At 44.4% G+C, this 18,816-nt stretch overlaps 1 protein-coding gene across 3 annotated transcripts in view; it reads left to right on the top strand.

Annotated features, from left to right (window-relative positions):
- Positions 1-15,391, top strand: part of LOC108410252 (nuclear envelope pore membrane protein POM 121-like) — a 34,180-nt gene extending 18,789 nt beyond the window's left edge. For 2 of the 3 annotated variants that reach the window (XR_012131512.1, XM_073236879.1), the window contains 4 exons: positions 6,423-6,541; positions 6,669-6,771; positions 8,558-8,646; positions 9,174-15,391. Coding sequence is in view for 2 of the 3 variants with exons in the window: in XM_073236879.1 (XP_073092980.1) it covers positions 6,467-6,541; positions 6,669-6,771; positions 8,558-8,646; positions 9,174-9,227 (321 nt within the window). In the remaining variant the exon portion in view is untranslated. The remainder of the gene's footprint in view (positions 1-6,422; positions 6,542-6,668; positions 6,772-8,557; positions 8,647-9,173) is intronic. The other variant, XM_073236880.1, reaches the window with a different exon arrangement.
- Positions 15,392-18,816: the final 3,425 nt, after the last annotated feature.

Genomic DNA, 18,816 nt, shown 5'->3' on the forward strand with positions numbered 1-18,816 from the left:
CCATCATATTTAAATGATAGTCGTGCTGGATACAGTATCCTTGGTTCAAGGCCCTTCTGTTTCATTGCATTAAATGTATCATGCCATTCTCTTCAGGCCTGTAGGGTTTCTGTTGAAAAGTCTGATGTTAGCCTGATGGGTTTTCCTTTATAGGTGACCTTTTTCTCTCTAGCTGCCTTTAGAGCTCTTTCCTTGTCCTTGATCCTTGCCATTTTAATTATTATGTATCTTGGTGTTGTCCTCCTTGGATCCTTTCTGTTGGGGGTTCTGTGGATTTCCGTGGTCTGTTCGATTATTTCCTCCCCCAGTTTGGGGAAGTTTTCAGCAATTATTTCTTCCAAGATACTTTCCATCCCTTTTCCTCTCTCTTCTTCTTCTGGTACCCCTATAATACAGATATTGTTCCTTTTGGATTGGTGACACAGTTCTCTTAATATTGTTTCATTCCTGGAGATCCTTTTATCTCTCTCTATGTCAGCTTCTATGCATTCCTGTTCTCTGGTTTCAATTCCATCAATGGCCTCTTGCATCTTATCCATTCTGCTTATAAATCCTTCCAGAGTTTGTTTCATTTCTATGATCTCCTTTCTGGCATCTGTGATCTCCCTCCGGACTTCATCCAATTTCTCTTGCATATTTCTCTGCATCTCTGTCAGCATGTTTATGATTTTTATTTTGAATTCTTTGTCAGGAAGACTGGTTATGTCTGTCTCCTTCTCTGGTGTCTCTGTGATCTTGGTTTGCCTGTAATTTTGTCTTTTCATGGTGATAGGAATAGTTGGCAGAGCTGGGACTAATGACGGCTGGAAGAACTTCCCTTCTTGTTGGTTTGTGGCCTTCCTCTCCTGGGAGAATAGCGACCTCTAGTGGCTTGTGCTGGGTAGCTGCATGCAGACAGGGCTTCTGCTTCCTGCCCGGCTGCTATGGAGTTTATCTCCGCTGTTGCAGTGGTCATGACCTGGCTTGGGCGGCTGCTCCAAAGTGGTGGAGTTGTGTTGGAGGGGGAGTGGCCAGGAGGCTATTTATCTCCATAAGGGGCCTCCGTGCTCCCTGCAGCCTAGGGGATTAGAGTGCCCAGAGATCCCTGGATTCCCTACCTCTGGACTAAGTGTCCCACCCTGCCCCTTTAAAACTTGCAAAAAGCACCTGCCAAAACAAAACAACAACCACAAAAAAAAAAATGGCTGCTCATTTTTCTTTATTCTCCGGCGCAAGCCTCGGGCACCTGCTCACCAGTCTTGCTGCCCTGTTTCCCTAGTATTGGGGTCCCTGTCCCTTTAAGACTTCCAAAAAGCACTCTCCACAACAAAACAACAACAAAAAAAAAAAGAAAAGAAAAGAAAAAAAGGTGGCCGCTCACGTTTCTTTTGTTCTCCGGCGCCGGCCTCCGGTACCCACTCACCGTTCTTGGTGCCCTGTTTCCCTAGTATCCAGGGCCCTGTGCATGCACTGTCTCTGCGCTGTGATCCAGATGGCTGGGGCTGGGTGTTCAGTAGTCCTGGGCTCCCTCTCCCTCCCTCTCAGACCTCTCTCCTTCCGCTGGGAGCTGGGGGGAGGGGCGCTCAGCACCCACCGGGCCGGGGTTTGTATCTTACCCCCTTCATGAGGTGCTGGGTTCTCACAGGTGTTTATGTGGTCTGGATGTTGTCTTGTGTCCTCTGGTCTTTATTCTAGGGAGAGTTGTCTTTGTTATATTTTCATAGATATATGTGGTTTTGGGAGGAGATTTCCACTGCTCTACTCATGCTGCCATCCTGGCTCCGACCCTCCACTAGTTTTGAAATAGAAGGATTTTTCATTTTCATGCAGTTAAAAATATTTTCTAACTGCCATTGTGATTTCTTGTTTGACTCATGGGTTACTTAGAAGTACATTGCTTAATTTTTAAATGGTTGGGAATTCTCTACTTATCTTTTAATTACTGGCTTTTAGCTTAATTCTGCTAGGTTTCATGATGTATTCATCAATCCTTGAAATGTTTTGGATTTGCTTTATGTGCCAGCATATGTTTAATTTTGCTAAGATTTCCACCTTCACTTGAAGAAAAATTTTATTGTGAAGTGCTCAGTTGTGGTTTATCTTGCTTGGAATTTATTGTGTGGCTTGATGACTTTGGTGGTTATGAAAAGCTCTCAGTCATTATCTTTTATACTATTCTGCCTATTTTCTCACCTCCCTCTAGTAACTATTCTAGGACATGTTAGACATCTTCACTGTGTCCTATGTGTGTCTCTTCGTGTTTCCTGTCATTTTGTCTCCCAACCTTCAGTTCTTCAGTTTTCTAGTTCACTAATTTCCTTCAGCTTTGTGGAATCAGCTATTTTAACTCATCATTGCATTCTTAATTTCAGTTAGTCATTTTTATAGCTACCATTTCTGCCTAGAATCTCCATATTGTCATTTAAATCACAATAAACCATTCCTCTAAAGTATTGACTATTACAGTATTTGAATCTTCTGTGGTCTGTCCACCTGGTTATTGGTCAAATATTATCTTACATACCTGAATTTATGTGTTGTTTTGTTTCTGTCAGACAGTGAAAAAAACAAAACAAAGTAGCAATAACTTGAAGGTCTGAATGATGGTATCTTTCTCCAGAGAGGTTTTCCTTTTGCCTCTGGCAGGCAGCCAGGGTGGGAGCAGATTCCTCTGTCTAGTTGGGATTGACATGCATTCTGAGTTGTCAGTTCTTGGGGGGGCTGGTTTATTTCTGATTTGCCTTCTATCTTCTCATGTAGCCTTTGCTATCCCAGCCAGAGGTTTTGTTAGGACCCCTCTACTTTGGAAAGCTCTGATTCTGTTTTTTGTGTCTTCAGCCCTCTGAGACTGGGGAAAGCTTCTCTCAGCCTCTCAACTGCAGCTTTCCCTTGTGGAAATGGTGGTCACCTGGGGGAAAATGCAGACCTGAATGCAGGGTCATCTCTGGGCTTCTCTGTCTTGTCTCCACAGCATCTCAGTGCTTTAGCAGCTCTTTCACACTGCCATGCCTCCAAACAGACGTGCTCCTCATCTTCTTCAGCATTTGCTGCTTGCCCTCAGCAGGCGGTTGGTCTAGAACACTGTACTAGGCCTTTGTCACATTCTGTTGTAAAGTTCCCATTACCGGTGGAGCCTGTGACCTAAGGCAAGATGTACAGTCACTGACACTGACAGTTGTTGGATATTCTGTTGTAAGTAGTACCAGCCCCCTATAGGTGTGTGATGTTTGGAAACGTAAGTTCTCAGAAGCAGGTCTCTGGAAGCAGAGACTATATATGAACCTTCTTTACCCGATGCCACATTGGAAGAACGGGTGGTGAATACTGAATACAGTGTGATCAGCCCAGATGGCAGCCCTCATGTTTGGAGCGAGTGGTAGCATAGCTACTTGACTTAATTTAATTTTTCCAGAGGAACACTGGTAAACACCCAAATCTAAGCTGTGCAAATTAGAAGTTCTAGCTTTGCCATTGTAAATCATTACCAGCATTAAACTGGTACTGATTATGTAAATTAGTACCAGCATTAAACTGGTGCTAATTATGTAACAGAGAAAGTGAACAGTCCTCTGACCTCTCTGTGTGTGGCATTGTTGTCTCCATTTGTCTTAAGAGGACATACTGTTTTCCAAAGCAGAAATATTTACAATGGCCTTAAATTGCCAAACCTCAAGCTTGCATTTCTAACTTCTTATCCCTTTATATATACCCCATAATTAAGGCAAACCAAAATGTCCCCTAAGAGCACCTAATGCTGATACTTTCCTGCTTCCTTACCTTTCCTTATTCTGTTCTCTGTCTGGAAGGACATGCCCGTCCCACTGCAAGCCTATAAAGTTTGTCTTTCTTCAAGAGTTTTTTTTTTTAAGTCAAATCATAAAGGACCATCTCAAATGCCACATTCATCCACAGATTCCTCTAACTGCACTCTGCATAATCCTTTCTTAGGATCCTGTGCAGAGACTTTCTTTATCTTTGTTTGCTGTCATCATTTCGTGTCCTGTCCTCTTTTCCAGATTGTAAGTTTCTTGATGATGGAACCGTCATACTTCAAATTCTTTGTAGAGTCTGAAGGCATAGTATCCTTATGAAGTAGGAACTAGGCAAATAAAAATGGAATTCTGGTGCAGAGCTAACTGCCAGAGACATAGGCTGTTTCTATGAGTTGCCTTGTTGTGTATTCCTTGTCCACTTCCCATTTGACATGTTCATTATATTCATATGGAATTGCGAGACTCCATTTTTTCATGGTACGGATATTAATTCATCAGTTTAATGGAAAAGACCTGCCATTTAATGTTGCTTATGGTTTTGTTTTTGTCTCAGGGTGTTTTGGTTTCTTATTTTATTTATAGTTTATGGAAACATTAGTATGGTTGAAAATTCAAATGGCACAAAGGGTGTATAGTAAAGTCTCTTTCCCATGTGACAATATTTTTATAGAGAAGGGTCCTTAGTTTTATGTAACAGTCTGTCAGCTTTCTGTCTTCTCTCTCTGGTACAGTCTCTCCCTACCCAACCTTATCTAGCAGCTTGTCTGTTTTGTAGTCTTTTGTTTGTTACACTTCTAAATGTAAATCTTTTATCACATCTGTGTTGTATGTGTATGCACAGTCTATGATGTAGAGAGAAAACACTTTTCCCCCATTTGTTGAACTGGATTATCCTGAACCCTGGTTAGTCACGGATGGATGGCTGTATGGATAATTATCATGTGACAGTAAATACCATAGATATTGCAAAAGTCACAAGTGCTACAATAGCATATTTTTAAATTTTAATAAAGTAAAACTGAAAATTTAATGAAAGCAATACTAAATGAGCTTTCTGGCTTAACTTCACTGGAAGAGTTTCTGAGTTTCCCTTTATCATGTCCATGGACTAATATAGCATGACCTTGGATGCATCAGAGCTCGCTCTCAGCCGCTACTGAGTATAACGTTCCGCTCTCCAGGATATGCAGAAAGCACGCTCATTTCTCTGCCATTTATTAGCATTCCATTACTTTCTCTGACTTTATTCCCCATAGTTAATACTGGCAATTGACTCACTTTCCAGAAGCCCCTCTTCACAAAGAAATGTTTTTTAGTCACTTGGAAAGGAGACTTTATGTACAGTGATGGATTAGAGCCACAGAATTGTTGAAGGTCAGCTCCTAAGTTATTACATAGGGCCAGTCACATGACTTGGCTTTTAGCTCTGGAAGAGAAGAGGTCCCAGTGCCTCATCCTTCTCCAGTCCCACCTCGTACCACCTGCAGACAGCAGAGAGGCCAGCAAGGAAAATGAGGTAATCGGTGATTTGCTGTGTGGATTAATGAGAGGGTAGGAAAGGAGGGGAATTCACTTGGCTCTTAGGCTTTCTGAGACTCTGATTTGGAGAATCAAAGTAGTTGACATCTCAAGGGCAGTGATGGTGCCACCCTGAATCACTCTCGTCTCTTGCAGTCATTACATACTGACCACACCGGCCTCTGCTCCCCCTCATCTTCAGCGTGAGTGGCTGGGGTGTAAGGGGAAGGGCCACACGGGACAGAGTGAACAGAGTGACTGATGGGAGTGGGCAGCAGGCTTTTCTAGACCTCAGCTGACCCTCTAGGTGCCCGACTAGAATGCCGCTTTCTTAGAGATACAGGTGTGACTAGAATTCTTGGAAATTTGGCAGGTTGTATGTAAGGTTCTGGAGATAGTTTTGTGCTTGTTTTAAGACAAAGGTGTCTCTGTGGCTTCTCTGAACTGCCTCCCTTCATTTCTTTAGGAATTTTCTTTGATTTATTTTATTTGTTGTCTTGACATACTGAGATCTTAGTCATGGTTGTTCTAGACTTTGGCTTGTTGGTAGTTAGGAGGGTATAAGAAGTTATCCAGTACTTTTCTAAACTTAGTTGTGCCTCTTCCTCCTACGGAGAAGAGGAGCTTCCTCCTAATTCTGGCTCCTCAGCTCCCCTGCTAAGAGACAAAGAGTGCCAGGGAGAACCGGGTAAGTTGATGAACATGTGGCATGTGTTGGTGGTAGTGTGTATGGAGGGCACATGGACTACAACCCACTGGAAACATGTACTAAGCCTTGATTTGTGTGGGGCCTGGTAGTTACAGAGATAGATGTTCCTGTCCTTCAGGCTTTATGGTCCGGTAAGGGAGAAAGGTGGCCCAGACTCATATAGCATAACCCAGGCCACCTGCGGGGTTCAGGGTAAGGTAAGCCTAGGTGGGGGAATCTGAGCAGTCCAGGCAATTTCTCTCCAGTAAGCAACCATGTGCACCTCATGGCTTCTTGACTATTAGAAATAATCTTGCCAACACCATCCAAGAGTCCAACCATGGAAGATAGAATCTCAGAGACACCTAGTGAAAGTTCAGTATTAAAAACTAGGTAGGAAAGACAAACTTCTTCATTTCTGGAAGAGAGGAGGAAGAAAGTTAAGTCTGATACTTTATTTGTAGGTACAACCACATCTGGGAAGCACAACTCCTGGGATTCTCCACCTATGCCCAGCAGCTCCTGGCCACACAGACGCAAGTTCCAACTGGTGCCCTCCAGGCGAGGGATCCCGCTGATCTTGGTATGGTCTGTCCACCCGCCCCTGCCCACCCCAGCGTGGCTCCCCTGAGTCTCAGGAATGGAAGGGTCGGTGCAGGTTTCTTTCACTTTCTTCTGACTGGCTCAGCTTCTCCTTTTTCTCTTGGTAGCCTCCAGCTCCCATGTTCAGCTACTCCATCACGACCAAAGATTTTGAGCGGGAGACGCAAGCTCAGTCACAGTGGCTGAAGAGCATCTTGGAGGATAAGACTGGTAAGGAATACGGGTTAATTTCATGCTCCAGAGATGGTTCCTTTAGGTTTTATTTTGGTCTTTCTCCACTGAGAAACCCACCTCTTGGATTCTCAGTGGACTCCGAGCACAGTGAGCACTGAGACTGAGAGGAAGCATTTCTACATGAGTTCCCCTGAGTCCCTGAGCCTCCCGTGCTCTGATACCCCTAGAAAGAATTCTCTTACCAGGGGGACAAGCCTTTCTTTCTTTCTTCCTGAGAAACTGCCTTGAACCCACATGGCCCTCCACCTTCTAATCTCATCCTGCCTGCTGCGGGGACTGCTGCTTCCTCAGCCTCCCTCCCAACCCCAAGCACTAACCTGCTGCTGGAGAGCTTGGGGAACTTGGCAAACTCCCTGGGCCTACCATCTTTCCAGGTGAGTGGGACAGCTTTCTGGGGAGCACACAGTGCCATCAGCCTTTGCTTAGGTGAAAGCAGCATGCTAGTCAGTCACTGAAATGGTTGAACCTGCTCTGGCTTAGCACATCTGAGCTGGTGCAGGCCTGACGGCTTCAGAACCCTCTCATCAGGAGCAGTTTGTAGGGTAGGACCTACCACCCTCAAAGGTGAAGAAGGCAGCCTTGTTTTGGTAGTCAGAAGTCTGTTGGCTTGCAACCCCCGTTCCTTAGCTGCTCTGAGTCATGCTTGGGTTCAGATGATTGGATTTTCCTTAGTGTCTACACATTTAACCCCTGCTAGGCCAAGTTTTATCACCTGTTGTCTGTCTTATGATCTGTGAAGGGTGGAAATAAAGAGCCCTTTCTTGATTTTGAGGAATGAATACTTTAAGAATCTGTGGTAGAGATGAGTCACATTTGCTGACACCTGAATCCCTGGCACAGCAAGTCTTCTAGAGCAGCAATACCATCACATTTGAGATACCAGAATTCATGTTTTCTGTTCCTAGAATGTACTGCAGTGGCAATATTGGGGGGGAGGCATTGTGTATTTTCCTCAGTCTTTGTCCCCACTGTGACAAGGAATTGAAAGGCAGAGACACAGTAGTGAAGCAGATGAAAAGTTTTATTTAAAGTTACTTATAGAAAAAGAGCAGGTGACCTCAGAGAGAGAGCAGCACCCTGCAAGGTTGAAAAGAGAGAGTTTACAGTGAAAAGGTTATGCACTTAGAAAGTGCAGACAACCTCAGGGAGAGGAGCACCCTGAAAGGTTGGGAGTTCGTCCTTTTAAGAATTCTTCAGGAATGTGACCAAGGGCTGGGGGAGCAGACCTTTAGGTGGTCTTTGAATACTTAGAACTAACTTAGCACAAGGAACTTCCTCCTCTGATTTCTCCCTGGGATCCCGGCCGCGTTTCGTGGCCTGCGAGCATATCAAGACTGCCTGTCCAGCCCCCAAGGTGGGCTGAGTTATTGTCTGTTTGGTAAAGAGTAAGTTAAGAATCTTCTTTAATTCCTGGTTATTAAAACCCAATCTTATTTTTAAGATGGAATACTTCCTGCCTATTACTATGCTGTTTATGCTGGGCTTGCTTGCCATTATTAATTGCGCAGATTGCAAACTACTTGATTATGGCCAAAGGAGAAAAGAAACAGTATATAAGTAAAATTAAAAAAATAAGCTGGGCCAATAGAGCCTTGGGCTCTGCTGAGGTACCCTCCTTTCTCTGGGGAATATTCAAACATTCCAGGCCAAGGTGCCCCTGGCTTTTTGAGCTTTAACTGATTACTCTGGGTCTTTTTCAGTGCGCTTTTTCCTGACTTTATTCTCTTTCCATCCCACTCATATCTATTTTTCTGCCTAACAGGGTGCAGTCCCTTCCCCTCTGAGAAAGAACAGGATCAGAAGCACAAGAAAGATGTGACCTCACTGGCAGTCCAGCTCAGCAGTTTGCAGGTAGGCAGCAGAGCTCAGAGACAAGGCGTTTCTGGCAGAAGTTTTCCCAAACCATGGGAAAGCCAGGTAAAAATACCTTCCTGGTCCTCCTGCCTCCCAAGGAACTCAGCCTGGGAAGTCCTGTTGAAGCACCCAGTGTTCTGTTGGCCTGGCCCTCTATAGCTTAGGGCTCAGAGAGAAGCAGTCTCTAGTAGTAGCTGCCCTGATGAGGTCTTTTTCCATTGGTGCAGGATCAAGGACTCCAGGAGCCTGATGGAAAAAACAGGCATATAGATAACCACATTGGCAGGAAGTAGCCTACGTCCCTTGCCCCCACCTCGGGCCCCTTACCCGGATGTAAACTTTGGCAGGAAGCTGGCTGCAGCAGATTTCTGGCTTCAGCCTGCAGGGAGGAAGGGGCAGCTCTGGAGGCCACTGCCCTCTCCTGGAGGAAGCAGAGCCTCAGGCTTTTTCAGGAGGGGAGGCAGGATGTGGCAGAGCAGAGCCTGATTTATACCTTTCTTTACTTGAATGGTTCCACTGGTGAGGCTGGACAGAATCAAGAAACATCTGGACCACAAGGTGAAATGATGGTGGTGTGAGAGGTGAGACAGAGGCTTCCTCCTAAAACCACATACAATATGAAAATATAACTAATACAACTAATCCTGAAAGAGCAACCGGAAATGGGACTGTGCTAAACTGCATACACCTGGAGAAAAGAATAAATCTCACAGAACAGGGTAATGTACCAAAGCCATGGCCCAGCAGGATGCAGGCCCTTCCCCCGCCCCAGCTCTCCAGCAGGAGGAAGAGAAATAGAGCAGGGAAGGAGTGGAGGCCTGGGACTTCTGAACATCTAACTCCAGAGATCTGCTGTGGGAGCACAAACCTACATTTCATGGTGTTTTCATGGTAATCTTGTGATTAGGGGGTTGGAAAGCTAAGACAGGCAGAATTCCTGGAGAGACTGGGGTTCCAGCCACTTGTGGAAAGCAGGGATCCATATCCGGTAGCTCTGGGACAAAAGAAAGGTGGGCAGTCTGAGAGACTTCCTAACAGCAGTAGGGCTGCTAAAGGGCCAAGGATTGCACAGGCTTACTGCTCAGGAGAAAGGACAGGTAGACAAAATTGTCCAGGTTCATTCTGCCCAGCAGGTTGGGAACTTTCACAATCTTCAGGAACTCCAGCTCCCTGGCTGGCTGCAGAGCTCCAAGGACCCCCTCAATGATATGCAGCCTACTGCGCCTTTCTCCCAGGCAGCGCCACCTGGCTCCCAAACCATCAAACCATACCCTGGCATTAGGCTGACCAGAGGAAAGCCCTGTCTACAGCAACTACAAACGCAAAGCATAGAGGCTTATACCTGTGTGCTTGGCCCACTGGTCCTGGCAGTGGAGACAGGCATAGCAGCCAGGAGGCAGGAAACAGCTCTTTCCTCCCCCAGGCACCAACACTGCTCCCCTGCGACCCCCAACATTGCTTCAGGAACTGAGCAGCTCCAGAGAGTAGAGCTTTTGGGCACTAGAGAGTGCCATATACAAATATGAAACACCAAAGGAATCTTGTTTAGAGTAAAATTATGAATATTAATACAACCCCTAAGGAAGATTAAAATTAAATCAACCTCATGAATCTGCCTGAAAGGGATTTCAAAATAAAAATCATTAACATGCTCATGGAGGTACAGAAAAATATTCAAGAACTCAGGGAGGAATTCTGGTTGGAGATCCAATCATTATGGAACACAGTATCAGACATGAAACATACAATGGAAAGTTTTAAAAGCAGATTAGATATGGTGGAGGAGATGATAAGTGAAATAGAATTAAGAGAAGAAGAATACAAAGAAGCTGAGGCACAGAGAGAAAAAAGGATCTCTAAGAATGAAAGAATATTGAGAGATCTGTGTGACCAACCCAAATGGAACAATATTTGCATTATAGGGGTTCCAGAAGAAGAAGAAGATGAGAGAAAAAGGGACAGAAAGTGTCTTTGAGGAGGTAACTGCTGGAAACTTCCCCAATCTGGGGAAGGAGATAGTCTCTCAGGCCATGGAGCTTCACACATCTCCCAACACAAGGGACCCAAGGAAGACAACACCAACACAAATAGTAATTCAAACGGCAAAAATCAAGGATAAGGACAGACTATTAAAATCAGCCAGAGAGAGAAATAAGATCATATACAAAGGAAAGCCAATTAGGCTATCATCAGACTTCTCAACAGAAACCTAACAGGCCAGAAAGGTGTGGCATGATGTGTTTAATGTAATGAAGCAGAAGGGCCTTGAACCAAGAATACTTTATTGGGCAAGGTTATCATTTAAATTTGAAGGAGGGATTAAACAATTCCAGATAAGCAAAAGCTGAGAGAATTTACCTCCCACAAACCATCTCTACAGTGTATTTTGGAGGGACTGCTATAGATGGAAGTGTTCCTAAGGTTTAATAGCTGTCACCAGAGGTAATAAAACCACAGTAAAGAAAGTAGAACAGTTAACTACTAAACAACTGCAAGATTAAATCAATTATCCCCAAAGTCAATCAGGGGATAGACAAAGAGTACAGAATATGATACCTAATATACAAAGAATGGAGGAGAAAGAAAATGGAGGAGAAGAAAAAGAACCTTTAGACTGTGTTTGTAATAGCATATTAAGTGAGTTAAGTTAGACTCTTAGATAGTAAGGAAGTTAACCTTGAACTGTTGGTAACCAGGAATCTAAAGCCTGAAATGGCAATAAGTACATACCTATCAATAATCACCCTAAATGTAAATGGATTGAATGCACCAATCAAAAGACATAGAGCCACTGAAAAGATAAAAAAACAAGACCCATCTATATGCTGCCTACAGAAGACTCACTTTAAACCCAAAGACACGCACAGACTAAAAGTGAAGGGATGGAAAAAGATATTTCATGCAACGAATAGAGAGAAAAAAGCAGGAGTTGCAGTACCTGTATCAAACAAAATAGACTTCAAAACAAAGAAAGTCACAAGAGACAAAGAAGGACATTACATAGTGATAAAGTTGTCAATTCAACCAGAAGATACAACCACTATAAATATCTATGCATCCAATACAGGAGCACCTACACATGTGAAACAAATACTAACAGAATTAAAAGGGGAAATACAATGCAATGCATTCATTCTAGGAGACTTCAACACTCCACTCACTCTGAAGGACAGATCAACCAGACAGAAAATAAGTAAGGAGAAAGAAGCATTGAACAACACATTAGAACAGATGGTCCTAACAGACATCTACAGAACTCTACACCCAAAAGCAGCAGAATATACATTCTTCTCAAGTGCACATGGAACATTTTCAAGAATAGATCGTATCCTAGACCACACAAAGAGCTTTAGTAAATTCAAAAAGATTGAAATTGTACCAACCAGTTTCTCAGACCACAAGGGTATGAAACTAGAAAAGAATTATGCAAAGAAAATAAAAAAACCCACAAACATGTGGAGGCTTTAAACATGCTCCTAAATAACGAATGGATCAATGACCAAATAAAAACAGACATCAAGCAATATATGGAGACAAATGACAACATTAGTTCAACACCACACAATCTGTGGGATGCAGTAAAGGCCATGCTGAGAGGAAAGTATATTGCAATAGAGGCCTACCTCAGGAAAGAAGAACAATCCCATATAAGCAATCTAAACTCACAATATATGAAACTAGAAAAAGACGAACAAATGAGGCCCAAAGTCAGTAGAAGGAGGGACATAATAAAGATTAGAGGAGAAATAAATAAAATTAAGAAGAACAAAACAATAGAAAGAGTCAGTGAAAGCAGGAGCTGATTCTTCAATAAAATAAACAAAATAGATAAACCCCTAGCCAGGCTTACCAAGAAAAAAAAAGAGTCTACTCACATAAACAGAATCAGAAATGAGAAAGGAAAAATCACTATGGACACCACAGAAATACAAAGAATTATTAGAGAATACTATGAAAAATTATATAGTAACAAACTAGGTATCCTAGATGAAATGGACACCTTTCTAGAAAAATACAACCTTCCAAGGTTGACCCAGGAAGAAACAAAATCTGAACAAACCAATTGCCAGCAACGAAATTGAACTGGTAATCAAAAAACTCTCTAAGAAGAAATTCCTGGACCAGATGGCTTCACCACTGAATTTTATCAAACATTTAGTGAAGACCTAATACCCATCCTCCTTAAAGTTTTCCAAAGAGTAGAAGAAGAGGGAATACTTCCAAACTCATTCTATGAGGCCAGCATCACTCCAATACCAAAACCAGGCAAAGACACCACAAAAAAAGAAAATTACAGACCAGTACCCATGATGAACATAGATGCAAAAATACTCAACAAAATATAAGCATACCAAATTCAAAAATACACCAAGAGGATCATCCATCATGATCAAGTAGGATTTATTCCAAGGATGCAAGGATGGTACAACATTAGAAAATCCATCAACATCATCCAGCACATCAACAAAAATAAGAACAAAAACCACATGATCATCTCCATAGATGCTGAAAAAGCATTTGACAAAATTCAACACCCATTGATGATAAAAATGCTCAACAAAATGGGTATAGAGGGCAAGTACCTCAACATAATAAAGGCCATATATGACAAACCCACAGACAACATTATACTTAACAGTGAGAAGTTGAGAGCATTTCCTTGAAGATTGGGAACAAGACAATGAGGCCCACTCTCCCCACTTCTATTCAACATAGTACTGGAGGTCCCAGCCTTGGCAGTCAGACAACACAAAGAAATAAAAGGCATCCAGATTGGCAAGGAAGAAGTTGAACTGTCCCTGTTTGCAGATGACATGATATTATACATAAAACCCCAAAGAATCCACTCCAAAATTACTAGATCTAATATCTGAATACAGAAAAGTTGCAGGATAGATAATTAATATGCAGAACTCTGTGGCATTCCTATACAATAACAATGAACCAGCAGAGAGAGAAATCAGGAAAACAATTCCATTCACAGTTGCATCAAAAAGAATAAAATACCTAGGAATAAACCTAACCAAAGAAGTGAAAGACCTATATCCTGAAAACTACAAGACACTGATGAGAGAAATTAAAGAAGATACCAATAAATAGAAACCCATCCCATGCTCATCAATAGGAAGAATTAATATGGTCAAAATGGCCATCCTGCCTAAAGCAATCTACAGATTCAATGCAATTCCTATCAAAATTCCAACAGCATTCTTCAATGAACTAGAGAAAATCATTCTAAAATTCATATGGAACCACAGAAGACCCCGAATAGCCAAAGCAATCCTGAGAAGGAAGAATAAAGCTGGGGGGATTATGCTCCCCGACTTCAAGGTCTACTACAAAGCCACAGTAATCAAGACAATTTGGTACTGGCCCAGGAACAGACCCATAGACCAATGGAAGAGAATAGAGAGCCCACGTATAATACCAACCATATATGGTCAATTAATATATGATAAAGGGGTCATGGACATACAATGGGGAAAAGACAGCCTCTTCAACAGCTGGTGTTGGCAAAACTGGACAGCTACATGCAAGATAATGAAACTGGATTATTGTTTAACCCCATACACAAACATAAACTCAAAATGGATCAAAGATCTGAATGTAAGTCATGAAACCATAAAACTCCTAGAAGACAACATAGGCAAAAATCTCCTGCCTATAAGCATGAGCAACTTCTTCCTGAACGCATCTCCTCAAGCAAGGGAAACAAAAGCAAAAATGAACTCATGGGACTACATCAAACTAAACAGTTTCTGTACAGCAAAGGACACCTTCAACAGAACAAAAGGGCATCCTACAGTATGGGAGAATATATTTGTAAATGACATATTGACAAGGGGTTAACATCCAAAATATATAAAGAACTTACATGCCTCAACACCCAAAAAGAAAATAACCCAATTAACAAATGGGCAGAGGAAATGAAGAGACACTTCTCCAAAGAAGAAATTCAGATGGCCAACAGACACATGAAAAGATGCTCCACATCACTTATCATCAGGGAAATGCAAATTAAAGCCACAATGAGATATCACCTCACACCAGTAAGGATGGCCAGCATTGAAAAGACTAAGAACAACAAATGCTGGTGAGGATGCGGGGAAAGGGGAACCCTCCTACACTGCTGGTGGGAATGTTAGCTAGTTCAACCATTGTGGAAATCAATATGGAGGTTCCTCAAAAAACTAAAAATAGAAATACCATTTGACCCGGGAATCCCACTCTTTGGAATTTACCCAAAGAATACAACTTCTCAGATTCAAAAAGACATATGCAACCCCTATGTTTATTGCAGCACTTTTTACAATAGCCAAGATTTGGAAGCAACCTAAGTGTTCATCATAGATGAATGGATTAAGAAGATGTGGTACATATTCACAATGGAATACTATTCAGCCATAAGAAAGAAACAAATCCTGCCATTTGCAACAACATGGGTGGAGCTGGAGGACATTATGCTCAGTGAAATAAGCCGGCAGAGAAAGACAAATGCGAAATGATTTCCCTTGTTTGTGGTGTACACATGGTGTGGTGGATAATGGGGAAAACAGTGTGGCACAGAAAAGGCACATAGTGAATCTTACTACACTAATGGACAGTGACTGCAGTGGGGTATGCGTGAGGACTTGATAATATGGGTAAATGTAGTAAGCACATTGTTTTTTTCATGTGAAACCTTCATAAGAGTGTGTATCAATAATACCTTAATAAAAAAAGATGTGGTACAAATACACAATGGAATATTACTTAGCCATAAGAAGAAAAGAAATCCTTTAATTTGCAACAACATGGATGTATCTAGAGGGTATTGTGCTCAGTGAAATAAGCCAGGCAGAGAAAGAAAAATAGCAAATGATTTCACTTATTTGTGGACTATAAAAACAAAGCAAAACAGAAGAAATGAAACAACAGCAGAGTCACAGACACTGAGAAGGAATGAGTGGTTACCAAAGGGGAGGGGTTGCAGAGGGCTGGTGGGAGGGAGAAAGAGATTAAGGCACACAATAATTCCCAATCACAATATAGGTTGGTCATGGGAGTGTTAGTATAGCACAGAGAATATTTCTGTGACATCTTACTACATTGATGGACAGTGACCGCTCTGGAGGAGGTGAGGACTTGGTAATATGGCTCAATGTTGAACTGCTGTGTTGTGTATCTGAAACCATCATAAGATTGTATATCAATGACACTTTAAAAAAAAGGGAATGAAGTGCTGACACATGCTATGTCATGAATGAACCTCAAAAACATGATGCTCATTGAAAGACCACAGACTCAAAAAGGTAAATATTGTGTGATTCCACTTATAGAAGGTGCCAAGACATCAGATTCATAAAGACAGAAAGTAGAAGGGTGGCTGCCAGGAATGTGGCAAGAAGGGAGGAATGGGTGTGGAGTTTCAGCCTGAGAAGGTGGGAAAGTTCCTGAGAACTCTGTCATAGCGACCAGAGCGCTGTCATTAGGAACAGGATAGTGTGTCTGTGTTTGTTTGTTTATAGTCAGTGCTTCCGTCTCTGTTTTCTTCAGCACTGGATTCCCCAGTGCCCTTACTCAACACGTGGGACACTAGACGTCCACCAGTATGTGCTGTGGAAGGGAGGGAGGGGGGAGGAGCAGGTGCTGGGGAAAGAAATCAGGAAATGGGAACCATCATCATATATGTAACGTGGAGGAGCAGGTGGAGCGGCACAGGCCCCATCTCGGTGTGAGTGGGCTTCTGTGCACACCTGCTGGTGCACAGCCCAGAGGGTAATGTGTGCCTGGGTACTGCTGTTCGTGCTCCACCCACACAGAGCTGAGTTCTAGAGAGTGCTTGTTGCACAGGTGAATCAACGCCTGTCCCCTCTAGTCATGAAAGCAGTGCAGCCGGCTCTTGGCCAATGCGTCAGCCCTGAGCAAGTGCAGAGGAACAGTTCTGTGCTTCAGTTTCCTGGCCCTGAGGCTGCAGCCCAGGGCCCAGGTAGTGGATTAGGTATTATTTGTTCCTGCTTCTGGGTCCTCCTGGCATGAATCGTGACCCCAAAGGGCCTGCACAAAGTGGGTGCTGCATTCCTATTGTTGCTGAAGGAAACCCTACCAGAACCTTCTCAGGTACCCCTCTGCTGCCCCCACACATCCCTCATGTGGCCACGGTGAGGACAAGGACTGGGCCCAGCCACAGGGAATCACAAGCCTCTGTTCCAAAGGCTACTTTCCATGTGCCTTTCCAAATTGAGCTAGGTTTCAGGCCACTGATGGGTGAGGCCAAAGGCTTTTCATTGGGTACAGAGAAGTAATAGCCCTGAAGTGTCCCAGCTTGGCCAGCAGTCCTTTCTGCAGCACCCAGTGCCAGGGGAGCCCCTCTAAGCCTCCTCCCGTGTTCCCCATGGGCACCCTAGCAGGCTGATCACCAGCCACCCTTCCTGTCAGAGGAACACACTGCAGCTCAGACACACGTGGGGACACTCAAGACACACAGTGGGCTGTGGGCAGAGGCCCGACTGTGCCCAGGAGGGGGTGGGTGCTCACTGGGGGAGTCACTGGCCTGTGGTAGGCTGGTCAGCATCCTCAGGAGGGCGTGTGCATTCTGGAGCGCTCCAGCTGGTGTTTGGAGCTGGCTCTGCTAGTGAGGTGCACTTTCTCTGCTTCCTCATCCCACCTGTCTGGAGAGCCCTGAGCTTGGGGACCTTAGTCCCATGAACAGGTGACTCATGTTCAGGCTGAAGGGGGCAGGGGGCATATCGTCAGTGGGAAACCCAGTACCCACCAGGAAGAGGGAGGTTTGCAACTCACCCAAGAGCCCCCAGACCCCTGGGATGTGAGTGAGGAGAGGCATGGGGTAACCCTGGGAATGAGGTTCCAGGCCCTCTGGAGTGGGCCTGTCGGCCACTCTCATGGGGAAGCCCTGGGAGGGCCCTGGCAGGTTGCCAGGTTTGGAACGGGGTCCTGGGTGTAGACAGCCTGCCCCAGGTGCAGGGAGGTAGAGGAGGTGAATCCATCCACCAGCTCCTTCTTGCTCCCCAGGGTGGGGCTCTGCAAAGCCGGCGCCTGGTAGCTGGGGAGAAGGCACCCAGGGCTGCCTGGACCTCCCTGCAGGGGGCAGTGTGGACCCCAAACCCTGCCCCTGAGATCAGGCACATAGGGCCATCTGCCCAGACATCCGGTCCCTGAGGGAAGGACAGGACACCCCCGGGCTCAGGATTGTCATGTGGGTGGAAGTACCTGGTCCCAACACTCATCTCCATGACCTGAATGCTGAGACCAGAGTTGTGACAGTGACTGCCCCGCCAGGGGGTCCCCACCTGACAACATGCTGCCACCCAGAAACGGCCCCCCTCGTCCCCAACCTTCAGTCCTACCCATGCCCCATGCCCACTGCACACACACACAGAAGGGGCAGAGGGAAAGGTCAGCTCAGGGTGGGTCACACTTGGGGCCTGGTCCTGGAGTGGCCCCTCTGGGCTGCCCTGTGTTACCTCAGGGCTCCTCAGGAGACACAGACAGAGGCATTGGAGGAGGCCTCTGAGCCAGCGCCCACAGTGAGTGGGAAGACTGTCCCTCTCAGCTTCCCTGACTCTCACGCCTTCAGAAGGCTCCATACAACAAGACCGCATGTTGCTCTGTTGAGCATCACCAGTCAAGTGAGCAGGACTGGGTTCTGTGACCAGGAGCTGGGTTCCATCTGGGTCACAATTCAGGTTCTACTGGGCATGTCATCAGTGACATCACTTCTTCAAGGGTCCATTTCCTGGGCCCCTCCCTGCATTCACACACGCCCACGCACCCCTCTGGGCTGCTGACAGCCCACCCTCCTGCCCGTTGCCATGCAGGACTACACAAATCTCCACCCTCCCCATGCTCTTTGGCAATGTCGCCAGAGTCCCAGCCCTGTGTTCTCTAACCACAAGCTTTGTAAACGTAAGAACATGGATGTTTGCTTCATTGTCTTGGACTAGGCTGTTTTTTGCATGTCTGTAGGGGTAGAAATTGTAGAAAAATCATAGTAATAAATAGAACTATCATCCATTGGAATGTATGTGAATTCCAAATGATTTCTACCCTGGAAAAAAGACAAACCCAAAGATTTTATTGCTCTACAAAATATTTACATATTTTGCATCTATTAGCACCTTTCTTTTAGTGTTCCCAACTCTATGTGTGTCTGTATATAAACCCACA

This window comes from Manis javanica, chromosome 5, assembly GCF_040802235.1.
Source record: "Manis javanica isolate MJ-LG chromosome 5, MJ_LKY, whole genome shotgun sequence".
Classification (NCBI taxonomy): Eukaryota; Metazoa; Chordata; class Mammalia; order Pholidota; family Manidae; genus Manis; species Manis javanica.